Here is a 23,347-nt window from a genome sequence, read left to right on the forward strand (position 1 = left end):
GACCTCAGAGTGTGGTTCACATAAGTGGATATAATGAATATAAATGGGGGAAAAGTGATAGAGGATGAATGAAGTGAAAACAATGTGTTTGTAACATTGTTAGCCAAAATGTTTATATTAGTGACATTCTACCGATGTACCGAATGAAGTGTCAGTTGAATGAATACTAGAAAATATAGACCGCTACAGCGGATTATGATAACCAAACAGCCATGGGGAAAACATTTGTGCGTGTCCGGGCGTCCCGTGTGTGTGTGTGTGTGTGTGTGTGTGTGTGTGTGTGTGTGTGTGCGCGCGTGTGTGTGTGAGTGGTGTTGATTTGCAGAAGGCACATTCCTGAGCTGGCCGGGATGAAAGTGAGAGGCTCCATCAAGGAGAGAGGGCCTGCAAAGCACATTCCCTAAGGTTTGAGAAAGGGACAAGTCAAGAGTAGAGGCCCCCTTTGTCACCGAGGCCTTCCTGTTACTCGTGCCTCGGGGCCTTATGGACGCCTTCGTCAAATCAGCCCAATTCTTCCTTCTCCTCTGCCTGCTCTGCCTCATGATATGACCATCCTCCGAGTATGAGTCGAGACAAGGGTGAAGACAAGCCCATCGAGTTTGTGTTTGTTTTAGTTTTCTATTTCGGTCCATCTTTTGCCCCACAATTTTCGGTCCTTTATTTTTTATTCTCCTCTTCCTATTCTTCGAAACCGCTGAAAACTTGGCACAAGACAGGGCCCTATAAAATGCAGAGCTACCCTTCTTTAAATCCAACCCTCCCTTTCTCCTACAGTTACTCCTACCTCTTTTTCTGGCCAGATAGCAGCTGTCAAGTAGTCACTATAGGTTTCCTGGGCCGCGCTTGACCTGCGGTGGACTTGGCACCCTCCACATTTTATTCCCTTGAAGGAGTGAAACTAATTGAGTCCAGAGGGCTCTTGGCAGTACACTTCAAGGGGAAAACTTTCTCATAAATGCTGTGAACAATGTGGCAGAAAAAGGCCCAGTGACATTAGCAAGGAAAAAAAAGTGGTTTATCTTTTTGCTCGTTATTCTTGTTTGTTTGCGTGCTTACCTTTTAAACATTTTAGACAGTTTTTGAAGTGCACATGTGATACTGAACATTGGAGAAAATATTTGGGGTGCATTCAAACATCCCAATGAGTAGACCTTTAGGAGCTCAACTTCTTCTTGCATCCACTGTGTTTCCAAACACATATAGAAGATAATCCATACTTGCTGGAGAACATCCCAGTGGTCACGTGGCATCAATTTGACATCAATTTGATGTTGAAGATTGGATTTTGATGACATATTGACGTTGAATAGACATCAGATAGCCACTTGAATATTTAGCGCCAGCCCAATATTGATTTTTTTGAGGCAGAAGCTGATGATTGGCTGAAAACATACCAAGTACAGATTAATTGGCTGATTAATTTAAAAACATATTCCATGCGTTAACAAATGTGTGAAGGGCCATAATTGGCTGATTTAATCGGCCGGCCGATTAATTGGTCGACCCCGACCCAATATTATTATTCATTCATTCATTCATTTACATTTTCCGATCTGCTTATTCTCACAAGGGTCGCAGGGGGTGCTGGAGCCTATCCCGGCTGTCTTCGGGCAGTAGGCGGGGGACATCCTGAACTGGTTGCCAGCCAATCGCAGGGCACACAGAGACGAACAACCATCCACGCTCACATTCACACCTAGGGACAATTTAGAGTGTTCAATCAGCCTGTCATGCATGTTTTTGGAACGTGGGAGGAAAACGGAGTACCCGGAGAAAACCCACGCAGGCCCGCGGAGAACATGCAAACTCCACACTGGAATTGAACCCGGTACCTCTATTATTATTGTTATTATTTTATGATAACATAAAGTTATGAAGAAAATTACAATGTCTTCCATTCTCTTCACATTTGATTGTTTTGTTCATTTGATTCATTTGTTCATGTGTATGGTCAAATAATGACTGTTGGCTAAAACAACCCGGATTCAGGTCTCAAATTGTCCTTTTCATGAAGTATGTGTTTATCAACAGCATGTGAAATGAGCCATAAATTCGTTTAGCAAAGTAATGACAAGGCTATCAGCAAAATATACTTATCCTGAAATTAAAGCAGCCCTAAAATGACTCCCTTGCGATGTACAATATTCAAGCTGTGACCTTGAGAAGCCATGAAAACAAGCCGGCAATGGATAGCATTACTCAGAAACAAGATCTCACTTAGGGGGATGAGGCGGAAATGGACTTGAAACACTGAAGATGATGTGTCAGTTTGTTGATTTTTGAAACGATTAAATTATATTTGTTCTGATCAAACAAATGTTAACATTAAATACAATTCAATATCTCATTATCCATCCATCTCATTATTCTTTTTTAAATGTTTACTGCATTATTAGGATTAGAAATAGTTTGCAAACCACTTTTTCTCATACATATTAAAAAATGGCGTGTGTGTGACCTGACATTGGAATCTAATTAAGTTCTTTTGAAAAATCATCCCTCTCTGGCCACATTTTATGGCTGCAATTCTATTTTTAATGATCCTTTCTAAACTTGTCACAGGCTAGCCATAGACTGTAGAGACAGAAAGCGGGACCTCCATAATTATTGGCACCCCTGGATAAGATGTGTTATAAGCCTTAAAATAAATTCCATTTTTATTTCACAAGCATACTCTCACACCTGTGGTGGGGGTTAAAGAGGAGAGTGCAGTGGAGCGGACGCAGGTCACTGGTTGATTGAGAAATTGTGCAAAGAGCAATGGTCGAAGAGCCCCTTTCTGTATTCTCCCACCTCGTGGAACATAATAGGGAGGAGATTAGGGGTGCCCTTTTGTTATTATTTCGAAAGAAAGAAAAAGAAAGAACACATTTTTACCGGGGTGCAAATAGTTCTGGAGGACAGTGTATTTGTAACGGATGCAGATGCCTGAATCACTGCGCCTGCAAAACCACTGCCAAAGTCATACTCATCGGGTGGTGAGGTAAGTTGAGCACGTCGCTTATATTTTTAATTCAAGTCAAGTCAAGTCAACAGTATTTATAGACTTTCAAACAGCCATCGCTGCATACAAAGTGCTGTACATGGAGCAATTTAAATTGCACAATAAACAGTAAGACAAATCGGTAATAAAGGCGGTAGAAAGCACCAAACAGTAAAATCAAGAACAAATCTAAGTGAATTGAGTGTACATCTCAGAAAATACAACATCAAGCTGCTAACATTTAGCATTTGGCGGTTGTATGTACATAATGCACATTGTATGAACAACTACATGTCATGCGGGACAGTAAAGTGAGGCTACATTCAAATCTTGCAAGCAACTTGAACATTATAGATTTCCCCTTTAACTTTAAGAATAAAAAAAAGCAAATACAATCTGTACATTGAAAAAGAAAAATTTTTGTGCGTTGTCCAATGAATTTGTCCAAAACAACACGTGTGAAACAAACCATGCGTGTTTTGTCATGGCGTCAGTCCCATGCTTTTAAGGATGCTTTCCTCGAGTAATAGAAAATTCTCATACTCCTTCATATCATCCTGCTCTTCTGTGGGGGTACCTGGCTTCTCACTCACCTTTAGAAAAGAATAAGGAAGCATTAGAACTGGTTGAAATCTCATTCATAAAACATTCTGTTATCACAGAATGACAAATAATGACAGAATGATTCTACCGTTACAAGACTCCAACCGTTACTCAGTGACTCCGATGCCCAAGATCCTCATCTTTGCCCTGATCAGTAGTCGGGTTTGCATAGAGCCTTGCACTCCGGTAATATTGAAACCAAATAACCAAACGGAACGAAATGCTCCATATAAACACCTCAGTTGGAAGAAATACGCCTACTATGAATAACATTTAATTCAGGAGGTGATTATTCTTTTCACCAATCTGCACAGAAGTGACGTATATGGTTCATGATGTATAGCCAGACTGTGTTCGGTCTGCGCATGCTTTGTGTTGCTGTAAATGCGTAGTGACACACTTAAAAATGGGGGCTTGCAACCAGAGCTGGTACGTAATGGGAGAGGGTTTGGTTTTTTTTCAAACTAGTTGTACTGTAACTTGTTTTTATCATGCCGTTGCTTGTGTAAAAAGATTAAATCTCAGTTTCACTTCTGCGCTTCACTGAACTCCATCTTGATAAATCACAGAATGCTTGCATCGATCCGCATATGTCAAATGGCTGTAAACAGCTACTCTGATTCTTGTACTGGCATATTTAAACGGCAGATCGGAATGGATCACTTCGCTTCAAACGGAATGACAATAAAAAAAAACCCAAAGTCTAAATGGAAACCCGGCAACTGTGAATGCCCGCATGTCGTGTTTGTGGTGCCTGAAAAGGTCTTGGTCAGAGAGCGGTAAGTCCGGAACTCTGCTAGCAGACTTATAACCTGCTAGAAGCTCAGGCAGCACATCACCCCTACCGTCATGCGTATTCACTCGCTCCAAATGCTGTTCTGTGTCGTCTTCACAAACTGTGGCTTTTGACCTCAAATTGAAATCCGTCATGCTGTCCCCCTAGAAATTTTCACAGCACTCCTGATATACCATCTAGTCACCAAAGTATGCCTTAGCTAAGGAGATTAGCAACCCCTGAGGCATGCAAACAAACATTCAAGCGTGCATTTCATCTCAACAACAGAGATTGTTCCATATTTTGTGGCATTAAGTAGAGACAATTCAAGATCAGAATACCCAACCTTTCTCCAGAAGGGTTTCCAGAATTACTGAATTGGGAGACAAGTGCTGTCAAGAATGGCTCCCTGTAACGGGGCACTGGATTTCCATGTTTATGAATTAATCATTTGGTTGGAGAAAACCTCAATACGATATCGACAATTTCAACATCAAACTGGTGCACACTCTTAATAGAGTTAATAAGCAGCAAAGATTTGCTCAAAATTCTGCCTGTTTCTGTATAAAATACTGTAAGGCAGGGGTGTCAAACTCATTTTTTGTCGCAGGCTACTTCAGAGTTATTTCTTCCCTTGGAGGGTCGGTGCAAAATCTCTACGATATTGATTACCCATGACAATTTGACATTTCGGTCCAGATTTCAGCAAGAATCATGAAAGTTGACACACGATTTGCTCCCGCGGGCCACATAAAATGACACGGAGGACCAGATCTGGCCCCCGGGCCTAGACTTTGACACCAGTGCTGTAGGGCATAAATAAGCACTGTCAAGCATCAGAATGTCACCTCTTTCTTTTGCTCTTCTGATGCAGGTGTCTGGTTTTCCCACACTTCTTTCCTCTTCAAAAGATCATTTAGCCTCTCCTCCTGCTGATGAATGCATTTCCCTACGTTCAATTTCTACACACATGCGAGAGAGAGAGAGAGAGAGAGAGAGAGAGAGAGAGAGAAATAGTTGGAATATGTGATGTTTACTTTCATTTGCCATCAAATAAATGAAACAAAAATCCATTTGTTCTTCATCAAAAATGATGAAACAAAGTTAAGTCAGCAATCAGGAAGTTTTGGTTGGGATTCTTTGCTAAAAAGAATTTGGGAAAAGGCAAAATGTCTTACCTCATTCCTGGAAGCAAGATAGAACGCCGATGGGATTTGAAAAACTCGGACGATTCCAAGATCGTCAGCCAAAGTCAGGTAATGCTGCTTGGCTGGAGTAACATAAAGCCATGCAAAGCAAACATCCATAAACACTTCTTCAATACAACAAAATCTGATCCCACGAGAAAGCAAACAAAGGAATGTTGAATCACCGACATGTCCACATGAGAAAAAAGGAATAAACTGTGCTCGGTTGCAATATTATGGAAACTGTCACACGTACACTGGCGCATACACACATCGGAAACAGGAGCTGTGTCAAAACAATTGGCCATATAATACTACTCAGTATCAATAACGTAATCGGTATCAGGACCATTCTTATTTAATAGCAGGAATTTAATATGAGACCCTAACAATGCAGCAACTTTATTTACTCATAAGATGCATTTCAAAGTCGCTGATGGTGTCGTGGTACACTCGCCTGACTTGTGTGCGAGCAGCGTGGGATCGGTTCCCACTCAGTGACGGTGTGAAGTGGGTGTGTATGGATGTTTGTCTTTATATGTGCCCTGTGACTGACTGGCGGTTCAGAGGTTATATCGCCTTTCACCCAGAGTCAGCAGGGATAGGCCGCAGCGATTCCCGCGACCATCTTTAGGATAAGCGGTGTTGAAAATGGATGTATGAATGGATTTTGCAATGATTGCAATGGTGTGAAACTGAGTAAAATCAAATGAAAGAATCTCTACATTGTGACTGGAGTTTTTGTATAGCAAGCGTTGTGATTTCACACAAATACTCACAGGAGGTGGTCCATGGTTTCATGCAGGTTATCTTGCCATTGGTCATGTGCTCTTGCACGTGGATGGCTTCTCCTGACTTTTGCAGAATATTCCATACCTCAACTTTTCCATCTCCTTTCCCGACGAAGAAAATTGCCGGCCGGGTCAAAGACCAGCATGCTGAAGTATATAGCCCGTCTGAGCTCGGGAACAGGAAAATGGGCCCGTCCTGGAAGTCGGTTTGTCAGAACTCAAAAACAACAACCAAGAAAATGAAATGAATTCATAGATGCCTTTGTTTGGTCAAACAGCTATTTACCAGCACGCCTTCTTTCCAAATGGCAATATTGCAGCTTCCAAATAGTGATGTCCCAGTCAAGACAATGTCTTTAAAAAAGGGCGAGCGTTCGAGCGTGTTGACCAAGCATGGGTGGATTCTGAAAAGATGAAGGGGCTTGGGACCTTGGGACAGATGAGAACAGTCATCTTTGACATGGTTCAAATTAAATGTGAAATAGTGGCTCTTGTACTTTGCAGTTGAAAATTTTGCACATAGAATCTAAAAGGTAACTCACTAAGTAGTTGATCAAGGTCGTTTTTTTCCATTTTCCAGTCAGTGTAAACAATCTCCCCATCCTGGCAAAAAAGCATTGTATACAGAAAGACACTCGTCAAGTATGATCAAATTGTTTAGTCAGTAGCACAAAGCCAGGCAATCATAATGGCACTGCCGATTTGTCATCCTTCATGAACAAGCAGCTCGCTTGTTAATCACACACATGCAGGGAGAGACGTCAAGGGAGAAAGGAGTGTGTACAACATTGCTGCACCTCTTGAGTTGGAGGGCTGGAGGGCAGCGCCTTCCTTAACTGCACCTTGCAGTAGGCAGGAAGGAGACAAGTATCTGTCCAATAACTAGTTGCCATCTTTATATTTGTCCACAGCAGGAAATTAACCAGAAAAAGAAAAAAAAAACAACTCCACAATGCATTCAATTAGCATTTATCCACATTAAAGTCTGACATATAGCGTCATCTAATTTGGAGGCAGGTTAATTGAATTTCCTTTCTGTGCATTTTGCCATTCAACTATAATCCTGTCTTTGGCGGAGAAACACAAAAACTCACAAGTGAAAGAAGAATCACTTCGATGCACAAGCATTGGGGTGTTTTCGCCAATCTGTGTGTCACGACATTCACACAATTGACCAGTTTCGAGTACAAATCCTATTCTGTAAAAAGGTCTACAGGGTCTAACTACTGTATGGCAGAAAACGATTTCAAGTGTTGATCAAAGAACATGAATGCGGTCGGTATGCTGAGGATGAAGACGACTGCGAGAATATTTACCTGTGTTCCAATGTAAATCTTCGTATTTATGTCTGGCAGAGGTGTTAGTCCTTTCACTGAGGGTATTTCGAGTGTACTGTAGTCTGGAGTTACCGGTGAGCCATCACCACCACTTTCTTGAGCATCACAAATGTTAGAAATAAAACAAATGGAGAGCAAGTGAGTGATTTTGTCCTCATATTGATGATTTGACATCTGATGCCCACCGGTGTGGATTTTATTTCATACAATCAATCAACCAATCATACCGTGGTTGACTTAATCAAGCACCTTCTTAAAAAGGAACACGCCTCAATAATAAAAACTTCACTTTCACTCTCACCTGTGACTGTTGCATTGCTGTTATTCGTATTACTGGCGAAGGGGTAAAGGCTGAATTTTAGTGGGGCGTAATCACCGTTCCGCTCCATGTTTACCAAGGGAACCTAATACATGAAAAAGAATGTATGCTTGACCAAGATGACCTTTAAAAATAAACCACTCTCAATCGAATTATGGATCGTCAACAATAGGAAAGGAAAACATGACTTCTGGTCTATTTTAAAGTGTATAGATCAGGGGTGCCCAAATGTTTTGGACCAAAGTACTTTTTGATCAACCAACCTCCCGGGATTGACCCGTTACCACGCACACAAGCATACGCACGTACACACGCATGCCATGATGCGCAACAGCCTGATGCTGAGGCATGCGACGCACTTTTGCAGTCCGTTAACAATTGTAGCTCATGCATACCGTTTTAAAACACTTCTTTCGCACGTCTTTGCACGTCCCCTCGGTGAATTATACAAAACCAACTCTGAATGAGAATAATGATAACAATTAAAGATATAGCGCAACAACTCTGTTCACAAGCTGCAAACTGCAGACTGCTGAACGCTAACAACTTTTGGTGACGCAGTCACATGCCACCGTAGGTTAAAGATGACCCGCTTTATTTTAGTTTCTTTTTTAAATACTTTTTGTGAAAGTGAGACTGATAGAATGACTAGGAAGCAGTGTGCATTCACACAAAAAATATATATTACTAACATGCACAGAGACACAATTTTTTTTTTCCTCTACACCCCTAGGATCGATTTGGGACCGGTCCCTGATCTACTGGTCGATCACGATCTATGTAATGGGCACCCCTGGTAGAGATGATTCATCATCTCTTCTGTTCAGTTCAGCACGTCGTAAAAAATTAATAGGATGCTTCGGGAACAGTGTACACTAAATACAAAAAGCACAATTTTTATTTTCCATTTCCCCCGACACTCCTCGTGATTGTGATGACCGGGCACCCCTGTTGTAAAGTAACACACAGTAAATCATTGCATCCTGTTGTACCGTGATGAAGGGTTTCCACATCTTCTCCAAGTGTTTGAAAGGGTTGTTGTCACTGTAATTTGCCATCTGATTCTCCGAATCATTCTGTTTCTTGTCTGGCATGGTCTGGCGCACTTGTTTTGGCACTCGGATATCCCAGAACATCAAAGAGCTTTGAAATGAAAAATTCTTATCATTAGAACTGCTACGAATTGAAACGTATTGTTAAGCCAGCACGTTGCTAGAGTCTCAATGGATCAGTAACAGTAAGTATATGAAATAGAAATGAATGATTTGTGTGAAATAAACAAGATGAAAAAAGCCACTCCAAAAATCCGTTATTTCATTCTCTTCCCATCTACGCAAAAATCTCAAATGGAAATGTAGCAAAGTTTGAACAAGAAGTTCGTACAACAGTATGTGGCATTGACATTAGTGCGACACACTTTCAAGTCAATCATCTAACGTTACCATTGCAATTGGCAAAGATGATAATCTTCTGACTACCGGTACATGCGAGCATTACATGCAACAGCTTAAATCACGTTCTTGACTTTTTTTTCCCCTTCCCTTTAATGACTTACCCATCAGGGGAGCAGGTCATAAGTTGAACAGAAATATTGGATTTGTTCTCCACTGGAATGCCCTGAGCAGTTACCTAATCACAGGTCAAGGAGAGTTACAAATTTACCAAATATCTATTCAGCTGAAGACTTAATGATGGTACCAAGCAAGGAAGGACACAAGGGAGATATATTCTAAATGTTCCTGGTGACCGCTTGATGCTGATTAATGATTACCGTTATTTATTTTCTGGTTCATTTTTTTTTTACTAATCCTGATATTCCCAGCAACAATGATCTTGTTTGATGGCACTCATGTCACATTCCAATACCAATGGGTGCAGCGTGCAAAACCAGGTTTTATTTGAACAAGACGGTGGTGTTACGATATCTTGACAGCCTCAATTTTGTCGGGTAGCTCAAGTGTCAAAATCAAATAACATAGCTGAAAAAGAAACTCAAAAGCTACTTTTCCTCTCAAACCAACTTGGCTAAGTCATATACACAGAAGGACTGCTACTACTGCAAACGATTATTTTGCCAGTCGACTCGTCACAAATAGCAGTTGCGATTAGTGGGTAAATGTGACCATACCCTCTATGTTAATGGCAGCATGTCACACCAGCAAGCTGCTGCTCTCTTATACGTCAATATAGATATTATATTACATCATTTGCTTCCAGCTTGAATTCTTTCAGCCATGTGCAAATTAACCCTTTCAGGGACAGCGGTTAGTATAGTGGATAGCTAAAGACAAAGACAATGGAATGAAAAATCAAGACAATTAAGGTATGTTTAACTTTGGTTAAATTTGGCAGTTTGCACAAGCATTCATGACATGTTTATAAACGATGGCGCAATTTAAAGAGATACAGTATTTCACTTTGGAAATGTTCTATGTCCTGTGTTCTGTGAGAAAAAGAATAAATTTGTTCACCTTTAAAAACACATTTTGCCACTTGCTATTGACTGAAAATGACATCACATGGGCTCATCTAACAACTGATCAGGGATCAGGTGACGGTCTCAAGCCGGGGTCCCACAATTTTGTGTATTTTATCCAGAATGTGTTTTTAAACAGACAATCTTCACCAAATTGCTTGTTTTCCAATATGCAAACAGATGAGAGGACAGGTGTTACAGTGAGTAAAGGGGAAGTTGGTATTTTGATAAAGCTTCAGGAATGTAGCCCGGCCTGTCTATTGAAATCGCGGGCTCACGTCCATCCAGTTCTGTCCATGGTGACTCCAGGTATGATTACCATGGCCACCAGGAACATAAATTTAGCAAAGTGACCCATACCTCAAATGTCTGAGGCAGCCAGTGGACGTCTGTAATTGGTGCCTTGTGGCTGTTCTCCACCCCAGACATTGCACTGTAGCGCACAAGTGGCGCTTTAGTGTGTTTCTTGTCCTCAAGGCCCTGTCAATGAAATTGAGGTGTGGGGGATCAGGAGTGAAAGGAGTTGCGTATTAATCAAAGCGAAAGTACTACAATCCATCAAGTTTCATTTTTTACACTGACGTTAAGCATTTGACCTTGATCAACGCCATCCAGCGAAGTCACGTGAACAGACTTTGCATATCACATGGTGGGAAAAGGGAAATACACTACCAGTACATCAAATCAAAGGATTTTATTCATTTGTCTAACAAGCAGACCACAGGTGCCTGTAGTGTCCACAAAGCCTCAATAGAGAAGTAAAGCCTTGTTTACACCACAAATAAAAGGGAAGGCAGGGATCTGGTTTGCTTGAGCGTTATCTTCAGGGACAAACTGTGGTGGTAGGTGAGGGCGGAGGGGTTTACGTGACAGCTGGAGGGTGATAGCTGATGCTGTTGGCTCTGGGAAATGAAGAGAAAATGGGTAGAAAGAGAATGGAGGTAGAGGGAGGGAGTTCGGGAAAGCAAAAAACAAGAAGCAGGGAGAGGGATGGAGACAGCTGGCCAACTGGCGGGACAATAAAAGCGCACAAAGCAAACGTGGGCAGATGTGACTCTTTAAATAAAGCTGCCTAGTCAATGGTGACAGGAGATTTGTCTGTTTAATTATTTGGATGTTAAGAGATAGATGATATGCGGTATTTAATGGACTCTCTCGATTTATTAATCTATGGGAGACACCTTGAGAATAGTGGTCATAAGAGACACGATACAAGCACTTACCAGCATGTCACCTTTGACAGATTCATGTCGATGATGATGATGATGATGTTGGGCTGGGTGTAAATGCGTGACGTGAGTAGATATTTCCCACAACACGACCTAAGGCACACGGGTTGCCGTGTCTGTTATTGGTGATCACCATGTTTGAGAAGCAGAAATCGCCGAAAACAGCAGACAGAAATGTGTCCCAAGGCCAAAAGCAGCAGGGGCGGGCAAGCTGAGACACAAAGTAGAGTCAATGTAAGCACCTGGCCGTTCACGCAGCCGCCAACAATAATATTTGGATCAGAGGGGCAGAATTCAAAGGCAAGAATGTCATCTGGGCACTCCAGCAGTATCTGCAACACACACACACACACACACACACACACACGCACACACACACACACACACACACACACACACACACACACACACACACACACACACACTCCATCAGTCCAAAAATAATATCGCGCAAATGACATTTTTGGGTACAGTATGAGCTAACATTCCATATGCTTGTCTGTGGAATTTTGGATTTTATTATTATTATTTTCTAAAGCCACAAAACCAAGTGCGTAAACGAGTTTCTACATTGGATGAGGCCCAGAGTGGCAATGCAAAGCAGCTGTTATTAAGCATAGAGTGCTTTGGAGAAAATGTGTTAAAATACACCACTGCTATTAACAGCTGCTGAACTGGACAACAGAACGACTTCTTTATCCACACTTTAAACGGTTACCAGAATATTGTGCGAATACGATACACAGAAGATGAGATGGATAAGGGAAGGCATGCATCACCGTGAGGGATGATGTTGCACGGTATCACCACCAGTTATTGATCAAAGTGTCTGCGTTTAATCAATACTCTCACATTTTGAACAAGAAAGTAATGATTTTTTACCACATTAGACCTTATTCGATATCATCCTCATATTATTTACGTTTTTCTGTTTTTTATAGGGCCTATAGTATCGGATAATAAATCTTATCTTATTTCAGTACAAAAAAAAACCCATTCGTCAAGATTAGTGCTAACGATGGAAATCTGTGGATATATTTGAATCATTTGAACTCCAATGGTATTCTTCTCGTGTGAGAAATTTACATTTACATTTCCGCAGTATAAAGCGCACCTAAAAGCATAGTTTTCTCGAAAGTCGACAGTGCGCCTTATAATCCCTATATATGGATCAGTATTCTGATTTCTTGGACGAAGTATTTCAAATGTTCTGTAAAGGGCTTTGTTACAGCTGCAGCGGTTGTGAAAGCGCATTATAAATAAAGCTATATTGTTTGTATTCTCTTTATCGTAGCTCCATCTAGTGGATCCATAATGCAACCACAGCCACAAATGTAGCTTTTATTCTATGCGCCTTAAAACGCAATGCACCTTATTATGAAAACTGAAAATAGCCCATTTATTGAAGGTGCACCTTATAGTCCAAAGCGCCTTATTGTGCGGAAAATATGATAATTTATGCTTTCGGACAATTGGTCTGGGTGTCAGGATAGATGGAGAAAACACAGCACTAACAACTGTCAACAATATGCGCATTCAACACTCAGTTTTGCATACCTTGGCATGAGTGGGGTCAGAGAAGGTGTAAAAAACGATGAGTGGCCCAGTAGATCTGACCAACTGCTGTGTCTTCTTTTCTGTCATTGCCACAGCCATCACACCTTGAAAAGCAATACGATAATGAAATGCACCCTAATAAAGCTGAGACAAAGAAAAATGTGTCACTAGCTCTATCATTACAAAAACTGGAACAACTGTACCTTCGATCAGATAGACAACCAGAGCATCTATTCTATATAATGTACCGGTGCTGGTAGTGTCTGTACATGTGGATACCTCACATCAGTACAAAACCTTGTAAGAGTGTATGTGTACCGGTACTATGTTGGGAAGACCTCCATTTGTAAACATTTTGAAAACTCATTCATCTTCATTCATCTTCCGAGCCGCTTGATCCTCACTCGGGTCGCGGGGGGTGCTGGAGCCTATCCCAGCTGTCTTCGGGCAGTAGGCGGGGGACACCCTGGATCAGTTGCCAGCCAATCGCAGGGCACACAGAGACGAACAACCATCCACGCTCACATTCACACCTAGGGACAATTTAGAGTGTTCTAGAAAAAAAAAAATAGCTGCCTTGAATGAGATTTACTCTGAATGGTGGGATGCCAGTGCAGGCAGATGATCTCCTTGTCCTGAGAGTAATTTGGGTCAGAAAAGGCCTGATTCAGCATCAAAACATCCGACACCTTCCCAGACCAGTCAATGTCCTCAGTGTTTGTCCCCAAAGCCATCCAGTCATCTTTGAACACGTTCATAATCTCTTCCTGCTGAAGGGCATGCAGAACCCTACAAAAAGGAAGTTGTTTTTAGCATGCTTTATGATCCACCAACAAAAAGTGAGCATCTTCCAAAACATTATAATATGCTGTAACCTCATGAAAGCTTTGATGAAAATAGTCGCAGAGAACATTTTAGGGACTCCCACAAATCGTTGTCATAATCAAGATAAAATGGTATTATCCTAAAAAAAACAAAAAAAGTAAAATCTTGTTTTACCTGTTTGTCACTGCATCAAAAAAATCACTTAGGCTTGGTTGAGGGCTCTCCTTCTCATTTTTGCTCAATTCTCCCGGCGTGTACTGTGTACAGTTATTCCTCATATACTTCCTGTGATGTACATCAAAGACATTGTTCAATATGTGTATTCAAAGAGCTTAGGGTGTGTAATTTAGCTAAAATATATCAAGTGCACATTCACTTGTGAATTTCAGATGAAAGACTGCATAAACATATTTAGATGAAGTGTGGTACGAATTAAACGAGTGGTACGATGCCTTACTATAGTGGTACGTGAGAATTGCTGAATTAAATGTTGAAACTGTGCATAATGTTAGTCATGTCAAACTTTTTTTTTTAAGTCCAGCGCATTTGTGAAGTACAGTTCAGTTGGACTTGTCTTTTCTGTGCAATACATAAAATGTATTTCACTGGTTTGGGGACATTCAAGTGAGCGCAAGCCCTGTCGTCCATTGAAGACCATGTCCACTTTCTGAATAAAGCAGTGTGTGTGGTATTGTGCAAAGTGCAGCAGCTCTAAAGAGGAATGTGTGGCTATAAATTGAAAGATGGTGCTCGCTATCATCCATTTGACTGGAAGGTGCGTCTTGCTCACAAAATTTTTCTACCACAAGCTTCACTGTTCCATCCATTGGTGTATAAGAAATTGTGACTGTGGATAAAAACGGTTGTAAAACACAGTATATGTGTGCTGTACATTCTGCATTTTTATGACTTGGTGGTGGTCCGCTGTATCGCAAATGGGGGTTTGCAGTGGAGTTAATTGCCGCGTCGCTAAAAGAAATGCCAACATCTTGCAGTGACCTCTGTGTTGCAGAACCAGGTTAGAAGAGGTTCTCTGGAATTATTCCATTGTTACCACATGGCCTCGAAAAAGTGGAATGGAAAAGTGGCCGGGTGGCAAGGTGAGGGTGGACCCCACCTACTGCCCGAAGACAGTTAGGATAGGCTCCAGCATGCCCGTGAACCTTGTTAGGACACAACGATTAGAAAACGGATGGATGGGTGGATGGAAAAGCGACCGTCGGGGGCGGAGCCAGATTTGCACCGACCGAGCTAGACGAGATCTAGGTGGACCACCTACTCTGAAGCAAACATTTTTTAAGTAGTAATTTGTGTTAAAAGTACAACGACGAGAGAAGCCTGCAGGGATGTAAGTTAAGCATGTCCTCATTCGCTGACATATTCGTACCACAGTGTCTGGGCGCTGCTGCTCTGGACAATGGGAATAGCCTGCACCCCGCAATCCCTCTGTAACAGCTTGATGTTGAATCGCCTGTCTTGGTAGGACACACACTCCAGGATGCCATCTTTAACATCTGTAACATTTCGGTCCGAAAGAGAGACCGGCATCCCAAAATTCCTCAGAGCTCTGGAGAACTTGTACAATAACTTTTGAGGGAGACAAAACGGAGGAGACCCGAATGCATCAAAATGCTTCAATTGTTTAACGTGTTTTGAAGTACCTTCCCTCTTGTCTCTTTGACAGATTCTTCATCAATTTCTTTTTCACTGCCGAGTGATATCCATTCCCTGGGTTCTGGAGTTTTGATTTCATCCTCTAAATCTTCTTCAGGCTCAGATTCAGGAGGCTGCAGAACAAACACACAACAACACATACAGTGTCTTGGGAAATTATTCGACCCCTTCAAACAGTATGACAGATTTCCAGCTTCAAACATAAAGTCACAAAGTTAGATTTTTTTGTTAGGAATCAACACCGAGTCGGACACAAACATGAAATGTAATGAAATTCATTAAATATTTGTGACTTTTTTTTTTTTTTTTAAGAAATAAAAACTGAGAAGTGGAGCGTGCAAAATAAGTCGGCACACCTCAGTTCATGCTTTGAAAAAAAAATCCCGTCTTTTGTGGTATAGAATCATTTCTACACATCGAGAGACTGAAATGTGTGCCCATTCTTGCTTGCAAAACAGCTCCTGCTCAGGTAAATAAGATGAGGGTCTCCATCTTATGCACAACAATTTTCAGATTTTTCCACAGATTCTCAATTAGATTCAGGTCTGGGCTTTGACTTGGCCAATCTAACACCTGGATGTGTTTAGTTTTGACCCATTCGTTTGGAATCATTGTCTTGTTGGATGGCAACTTCCCATTCACTGCCATCATTCTTGTCCCCGCTGAAGAAAAGTGGCCCCAGAACCTGATGCTGCCCCCACCATGTTAGACAGTGGGGATGGTGTGTTCAGGGTGATGTACAGTGTTAATTTTGTGCCAAACGTAACAATTTGCATTCAGCCCAAACATTTTAATTCTGGTCGCATTTGACCAGAGCACAATTTTCCCCATTTTTGTTGTCTCCCCCAGGTGGCTTGTCAAGCTTAAGATGAGATTTTTTTTTTAAATGTTTGTCATTGAGAAATATCTTTCTTCATGCCACTCTTCCATAAAGACCAAATGTGTGCTGTGCGTGACTAATAGTTGTCCTTTGGATAGACCCCCCCCACCTCAGCTGTGGATCCCTGTCGTTCATTTAGATCAGTGTTTCTTAACCTTGTTAGTGGTATCGAACCCAATCAGTTCATATGCACGTTCACTGAACCCTTCATTCGTGAAAAATAAGAATCAGATTTTTTACAAATTCAAGACAAAAAAACACATTTACTAAAAAGAGAAAAAAGTAAGTGAAATTACATGGCATAAGGCTAGTTTTTTTTTTTCAATTCTATGATGTACTTTCACGACAGTCGCACGGTGACTACTGACTGAACTAAATTTCCCACAACACTGATTGGACAAGCAATGTAATGTGATCATCTGCACCCAGCGATGGACAAACGGACGTCTCATATCTAATTGACATATTGAGTCGGGTATGTATTAACCTCCATGGCAGAAGCTCCGTCGAACCCCCGAGACGAGACCCTGGGGTTCAATCCAACTCAGGTTAAGAACCACTGATCGAGAGTGATAATGGGCATCTTGGCTACACCTCTGGTCAGTGCTCTCTCAATGTGGTGGTCTGATAGGGTCTCTATTTCAATATGATTTTTTATATCGTAATCCCGCTACAAACATCTCCACAACCTTATCCCGGACATGCTTGGTGTGTTCTTTGGTCTTCATGATGTTGTTTGCTCCTCAGTATTCTTTTAACGGACTTCTGAGACCATCACAGAGCAGGTGATTTTATAATGAGACTAGATTACATACAGACGGACTATATTTTTCATCGTCGGTCATTTAGGTCAACATTGGATCGTTCCTAAATCATGAGGGAACTTGATAGGAAAGGTGCCTTGCGTATCGCGTGTCTCACTTTTCAAATTTTTATTTCTAAAAAAAGGTTTTAAATGATTTTCATTCCCTTCACGAACATGTCCCGCTGGGTCTTATTTCTTCACAAAAAATAAAAAAAGAATCTAATTTTAGATCCATGTTTGAAACCTGAACTGTGGCAAAAGTTCCAAAAAATTCAAGGGGGCGAATACTTTTGTCCTCTCTGTAGAAAAATGGACAAAACAAATCGCGACACTGAGTCAATGTCTAAGAATATGCCACTTATGAATACACTGCAGCATCTAATGAAATAGTACAACAGCAACAAAAATAATAATACAAAGTTGAATTTAGCAGCAAAGAGTTTATGGTACTTACATTGAGTATTCTTTCCTTTGCTTCTGGTGTCACAACCAGATAGAACAATTGGCCATAGGTGAAGTCCCGATCATAGACTAGCAAAAGCTCACTCTCTGGATACTCCTGTAAATGGATATGCAATGTGCAGTTTATACCATAGCAGAAGTTCCCCCACATTATACAAACAATAAACAATGGTGCAAAATTTTGGTGTCAAGTTTCTATGTTCGCCTTATGCTTGCATGGGTCAATCACATCCAAGGTAATGGAATATACTAAGTTGGCCGTAGTTGTGAATGTCATTGTAGTCGGTTGGTTGTCTTGTGTGCTCTGCAATTGACTGGCAACCAGTCCAGGGTGTCTCTTACCGAAAGCCAGCAGGGATCAGTGGCAGCCAACAATGAGTTAAAGCACCGGTTCCCAACCTATTTGGTCTTGTGTACCCCTGAACCTTTCTGTCATACATCATCCATACTCTGTGTCACTCATACTTGTTGGTGTCTCTCCAAAAGTAGAACGCCACACATCTGATTATTATAGGAAACTCATTTCATTCCTTAATTTGAACATTTAATTCTTTGACATTGTCTTTTTTGCAATGCAAATACATCAAGAAAAAAAAATCCTTCCTATTTTTATATTCATCTCTTGGCCACAAAAAGCAGTCTTTCTTTGAATGAGTCCCCTTTAACCTTAAATGATCAGGAACAGACAGTTAAGAATAATCCTCAGACCCACTGTAGCAGTTTTATTTTAATCAGGAATCTGGCTTTGAGTCACTTGATCTGACACACCGCGTTCGTGTTTTTTGTGTGGCTGTGCCACAGTTTATTGATGCAGAAAATGGTTGGACGGTTATTAAATCTGTATTAAAGCACTGAGTGTGGTCCATGGAATTTCACTGATTGCTTAAAGCAAGTGTCAAAGCTGTATCAAATCTTTTTTTGATGATATTCTTTTTCAATTATAACTTTAGTAATAACATTTTGGAGAAAACAGTTTAGGTCAAAGGTCAGCACTTTAGCATGTGACCAAATGATAGTTTGTGGATGAAATCAAGTGGGAGAAACAATGATGAGCAGATTTACAAACAAAAACTTTGAGCAAATTTGCTATGGCGTATGTCAAATTGGCGGTGTATGCCCTTTGCATTAACAAGTACCCAACATTTAGCTCGGTTTCAAAACGTTGGTGTACCCTGATTAAACTCTTTCAATCAGCCTATAATCTGAGAACATGATAAACTGTCCACTGTAGTAACTGCTGTCCCTGAAAGGGTTAAAGACACACACCTGATCACTCTATTTTGTTCAAATAAATGGCTTGCAGTATAATAAAACTCTCATCTTAATATTTGTATAGAGTAAAACTGCACAACAGGAGCTGTACTTGGTACGCACAAACACTATGTTCACACTTCAGCTCAATTACCCGAATGCAACAAGTATCCATCCATCCATTTTCTAATCCGCTTTATCATCACAAGGGTAGTGGGGGGTGCTGGAGCCTATCCCAGCTGTCTTCGAGCAGTAGGCGGGGGACACTCTGAACCGCTTGCCAGCCAATCGCAGGGCACACAAAAACAAACAACCATTCGCGCTCACACACACAAATGTGTTCAATCAGGCTGCCATGCATGATATTGGAATGTGGGAGGAAACCAGAGTAGACGGAGGAACCCCACGGAGGCCCCGGGAGAGCATGTAATCTCCACACAGAAAGGCCGGAGCCGGGATTGAACCCACGACCTCTGCACTGTGAGTTTGACGCACTTGCAACAAGTATCTGATTTTAATTTCATGCAGTGTGAATGATAAATTCAGATTTTTTTTCCTCTCCAACCTTGGCCTCTTCTGAATGTCGATATAAATTTTATATGTATGCAATGCGCCTACAGGATGAACGCTCATCCGGGCATATCCAACCTATACATCAACCAATACCAAATTTGAGCTCCACGCATAGAGAGTGCTCCGGACATTACTGACATTGACCGTGAATTTGCAAAGGTGTTTTGAGTACCAGTTGCATCTTTACATTTGACTTTATCCCTTTCATGCACCAATAATTATAACCTATAACCTGGTAACATGATAATCCATCCACTGTAGTAACCGCTGTCCCTGAAAGGGTTAATATAGTCCAATTTGAAATATTTAGGATAAAATGGACATTTGTGGCGATGGTAGTAATTCAGCCATGCAGACACTTTGTTTATTACATGAGACAGTCATGTCATCTGTAGTAGATGTCGCCATTAAATAAGAAGCTTGAGGCGCGTTGCCTTTTATCCCCCTAAATTATTCCGACCTACATTCACCTCGCTGCTTTGGCATTATGAACTGGATTTGTTTTTGTAATGTGAACGAGGAAAATAAAAAGATCAGATTCAACAAATAACTTGAGGTGAGCATCACACCCTGCAGTGTCAACTAAAGCCTAACTTGACACATCCCAAGTGACCCATGCATAATCAAAGAGAATAGTGTTTTTGTTTTTTTTTTGCACCAGCTCTTAAAAGGCTGTACATGATCCCAGTGCCTTCTGGCTTTTGTCCGAGTGAGCCGTAGGACAATGTAAAGATAAACCTCACCAGAATAATCTGCTTCACAGGGCTGAAATCAGACACTGCAGCTTTTGCCTTCATGTCCTCTAAGATGTCATCTTTTTTCAGCAGCTTGTAGGGGTTCTCCCCTGTGACGTCCTCATCGGCAATGCAACCAAAGTGCTCCTGAGTTGCAGAAGTCAGGACCATGGGGATGATGTCCGCTGGGTGACCTTGGAAAAAGTTCAGTCATAATCTTTAAAATGTTTGAAATGATGAATGTTATGTCAGACTATCTATAGCTAGTTTGCTTATTTTCTTGGTTGCTGTGCTGGGATAAAAAGTCAGAGTCCTACTAAAGATACCAGTATAGCGCCTACGGACTACGACAACATTGCAGAGAGCCAACTTTTCTGATCAAACATAAGGCTGCTTTTGCAATGACTGAAGGTGAAAAAAAAATCTTTATTGGTCTGTGTTCTGTTTTCCGGCCCTCTAACAGTAAAAGGAGTCTAGTTCTCTTCTAATGTGTAAATGTCTTCAGAGAGGGAAAATGTTCACCTCATGAGATTTTCGTAATAGATAACCCGTGTCTAGAAACATGCTTAGCCCAGAACTATCGACAGTAAACATGTATAATAACAGTTTTGTATAATGACTGCCTATAGCCACTCTCTTCAAAGCTTCCCCACAAGGTTGCAGTCATGATGCAGGGAATGCTGGAGTACAGCTTAAGTAAACCCACTTCCCAGCTGGGTGTGTCGACCTTCCCAATAAACTCATTCAGACTTCACACCAAATCGTTGGAGTGGAAATTCACACCTGTCATCTAATAAGGTCAAGTGTCAGCGATAGTGATTGCATCAAAAGAAAATATTTGCCTGACAGATTAAGAGTGTGTGATGTGTAATGTCCCAGAATCCAGAAGAATGCAACTTGATTGCATGTGTGTGTATTCCATATGGAACATTCTCATTTCTTAGGACCCCTTCATCTTGTGTAAAGCTCGTAATGGACTGCTATTGCCTAACTTAGGCCTACAACTTTACCACAAATCATGAAAATCTGGGGTCTGTTTTTGATGTTAACGAATATTTTCACCACTATGGCCCACACCACGGTGTCAGTCAACTTGTTTGAATTTGTTTATTTTGGCCAATTCAAGGACTCATATTGAGATCTGCGGAAATTGGGCTGGGGTTCATTTCACTTCTTTGTTGACCCGAAAAAACATTTTCAATTTCGTGAAGGTACAAGGCACAATGGCCGACACTAAATACAGAGTTGGTGACTTGTATTTGACCAAAAGCATGTTGTAAATTAGATAGAAAACGACAATCGATCCACAGGTGAGAACGGAGCAAGCCCAAGGCTATGCAACAAAATTCCACAGATTACATCAAAGGAATGCTTAACATTGTTAGATTGTCTCCTAAAGCAAGAAGAGTAAAAGTGTTTAATGTGTGTATTTATTTCAGAGTTGGGCAACTTTTGTCAAATGAATGTATTGTATCAACATAAAAAGTGTAGGATAAATTAAGGATATCTTATCTTAAAAGATACAATATTTTGGACATTTCTATGCTTCCAACTTTGTGGATGCTCAAGGCCACCACTCCCTAGATGCACACAGGTGCTTGAATTTCACAATGTGGCAAGTGAAAAAATATGTGTACCGGTTTGACTCTAAAAACAATGCTTATTATAAATATTGAAACTTGAGGTAAACATTGGGTAGCCAGGTGGTTGACCAGTTAGCACGTCCACCTTACAGTGCAGAAGCGCAGAGTTCGATTCCGGCTCTGGCATTCGCGTGTAGAGTTAGAACGTATTCCCGTGCCTGCGTGGGTTTTCTCTAGGTACTCCGGTTTCCTTCCACATTCCAAAAACATGCATTTTGTGTCCAACAAGTATACAAAATCTAGAGCCTTCAGATGTACATCGGCACACCGCAACCTGACAAATTAATATAATTATTGCATGAAAAATGTCCTGCATCTGACATTGAGCGATTGTGGCACATCATTGTTCATATACTTGTCGAAAATTTTGGGTCCATGAAAAATAGTGTGGGGTAGTTGGGGCACTATCTGACTGAACAGTTTACAAGTAGGGAAGGGGTCGCAACTGCCCTGTGGATACTTATAGGCATTCTTAGTATGTGTTTTTCTTTTTCAATGTATTTTGAAAATGTTTCAGTTTGAACAAGATTTTTACATTTGCATTTTATTACAGCTCAGCTCTCATCACCGTTAGCTGTCGTTACGTTTCATTATATTGCATGTGATCATGTTACACCCACTTGGAACATTTTCTGCACTGCTGTTTGAGCTTGTCTGTGATGGCATTCTTGCTCATCTGATAGGTGCACCGATGGAGATTCGAACTCTGTGAACAAATAACACGAATCAAATCAGTGTAGTAATATTCCAGGAGAAGCTTTACAGAAGATTAAAAAAATAAAACAATAACTGATTAGTAGTACAGTAGTAGTAATGTTGTTGAATTTAGTTTTGCATCCCCACACAGTCGGTAACTGGGAGATAATTTTGTTATCGTTTGGCGACACCTTGTGGTAAAGATAGAATGTGGTGCAGTATCGTACCTTTGACATACAGGTACAGTACTTCCATGAAAAAGTAAAAATAAAAATACAAACGCATACAGTAGCAAAGTGCTTGATCTTAAGAAAATACATGAAGTGGAGACGTCATACCAACTTCCATAGACACACAAGATGCAGAACCATTGAAGTAATGTTAAATAAGCAGATAACTACGCATAGTTTGTCTGGTTAACACATATTTAACATGTGGCTATTTAGAAGCAATATCATTGACATGAAAGTGAATTTATTTATCAGCAATATAAAAAGGAGAAATCTCAATTTCCTTACCCTATTTGACAGCCTCGCCTTTTGCTTTG

At 40.9% G+C, this 23,347-nt stretch overlaps 1 protein-coding gene across 1 annotated transcript; it reads right to left on the reverse strand.

Annotated features, from left to right (window-relative positions):
• Positions 1-3,179: 3,179 nt before the first annotated feature.
• On the reverse strand, positions 3,180-22,803 carry dnai3 (dynein axonemal intermediate chain 3). Its single transcript, XM_052073387.1, has 21 exons — positions 22,725-22,803; positions 20,471-20,655; positions 17,896-18,000; positions 15,744-15,869; positions 15,470-15,669; positions 14,257-14,367; positions 13,850-14,046; positions 13,258-13,361; positions 11,943-12,032; positions 11,695-11,793; positions 10,832-10,951; positions 9,551-9,624; positions 8,988-9,138; positions 7,978-8,080; positions 7,656-7,771; positions 6,882-6,942; positions 6,626-6,768; positions 6,328-6,535; positions 5,540-5,631; positions 5,210-5,323; positions 3,180-3,576 (listed from the first exon to the last, which is right to left on the reverse strand). Exons 1-21 carry the CDS (start codon positions 22,768-22,770, stop codon positions 3,466-3,468), a joined length of 2,556 nt encoding a protein of 851 aa, XP_051929347.1. The 5' UTR covers positions 22,771-22,803; the 3' UTR covers positions 3,180-3,465.
• Between the last annotated feature and the right edge of the window lie 544 nt (positions 22,804-23,347).

This window comes from Hippocampus zosterae, chromosome 8 (genome assembly GCF_025434085.1).
Source record: "Hippocampus zosterae strain Florida chromosome 8, ASM2543408v3, whole genome shotgun sequence".
Classification (NCBI taxonomy): Eukaryota; Metazoa; Chordata; class Actinopteri; order Syngnathiformes; family Syngnathidae; genus Hippocampus; species Hippocampus zosterae.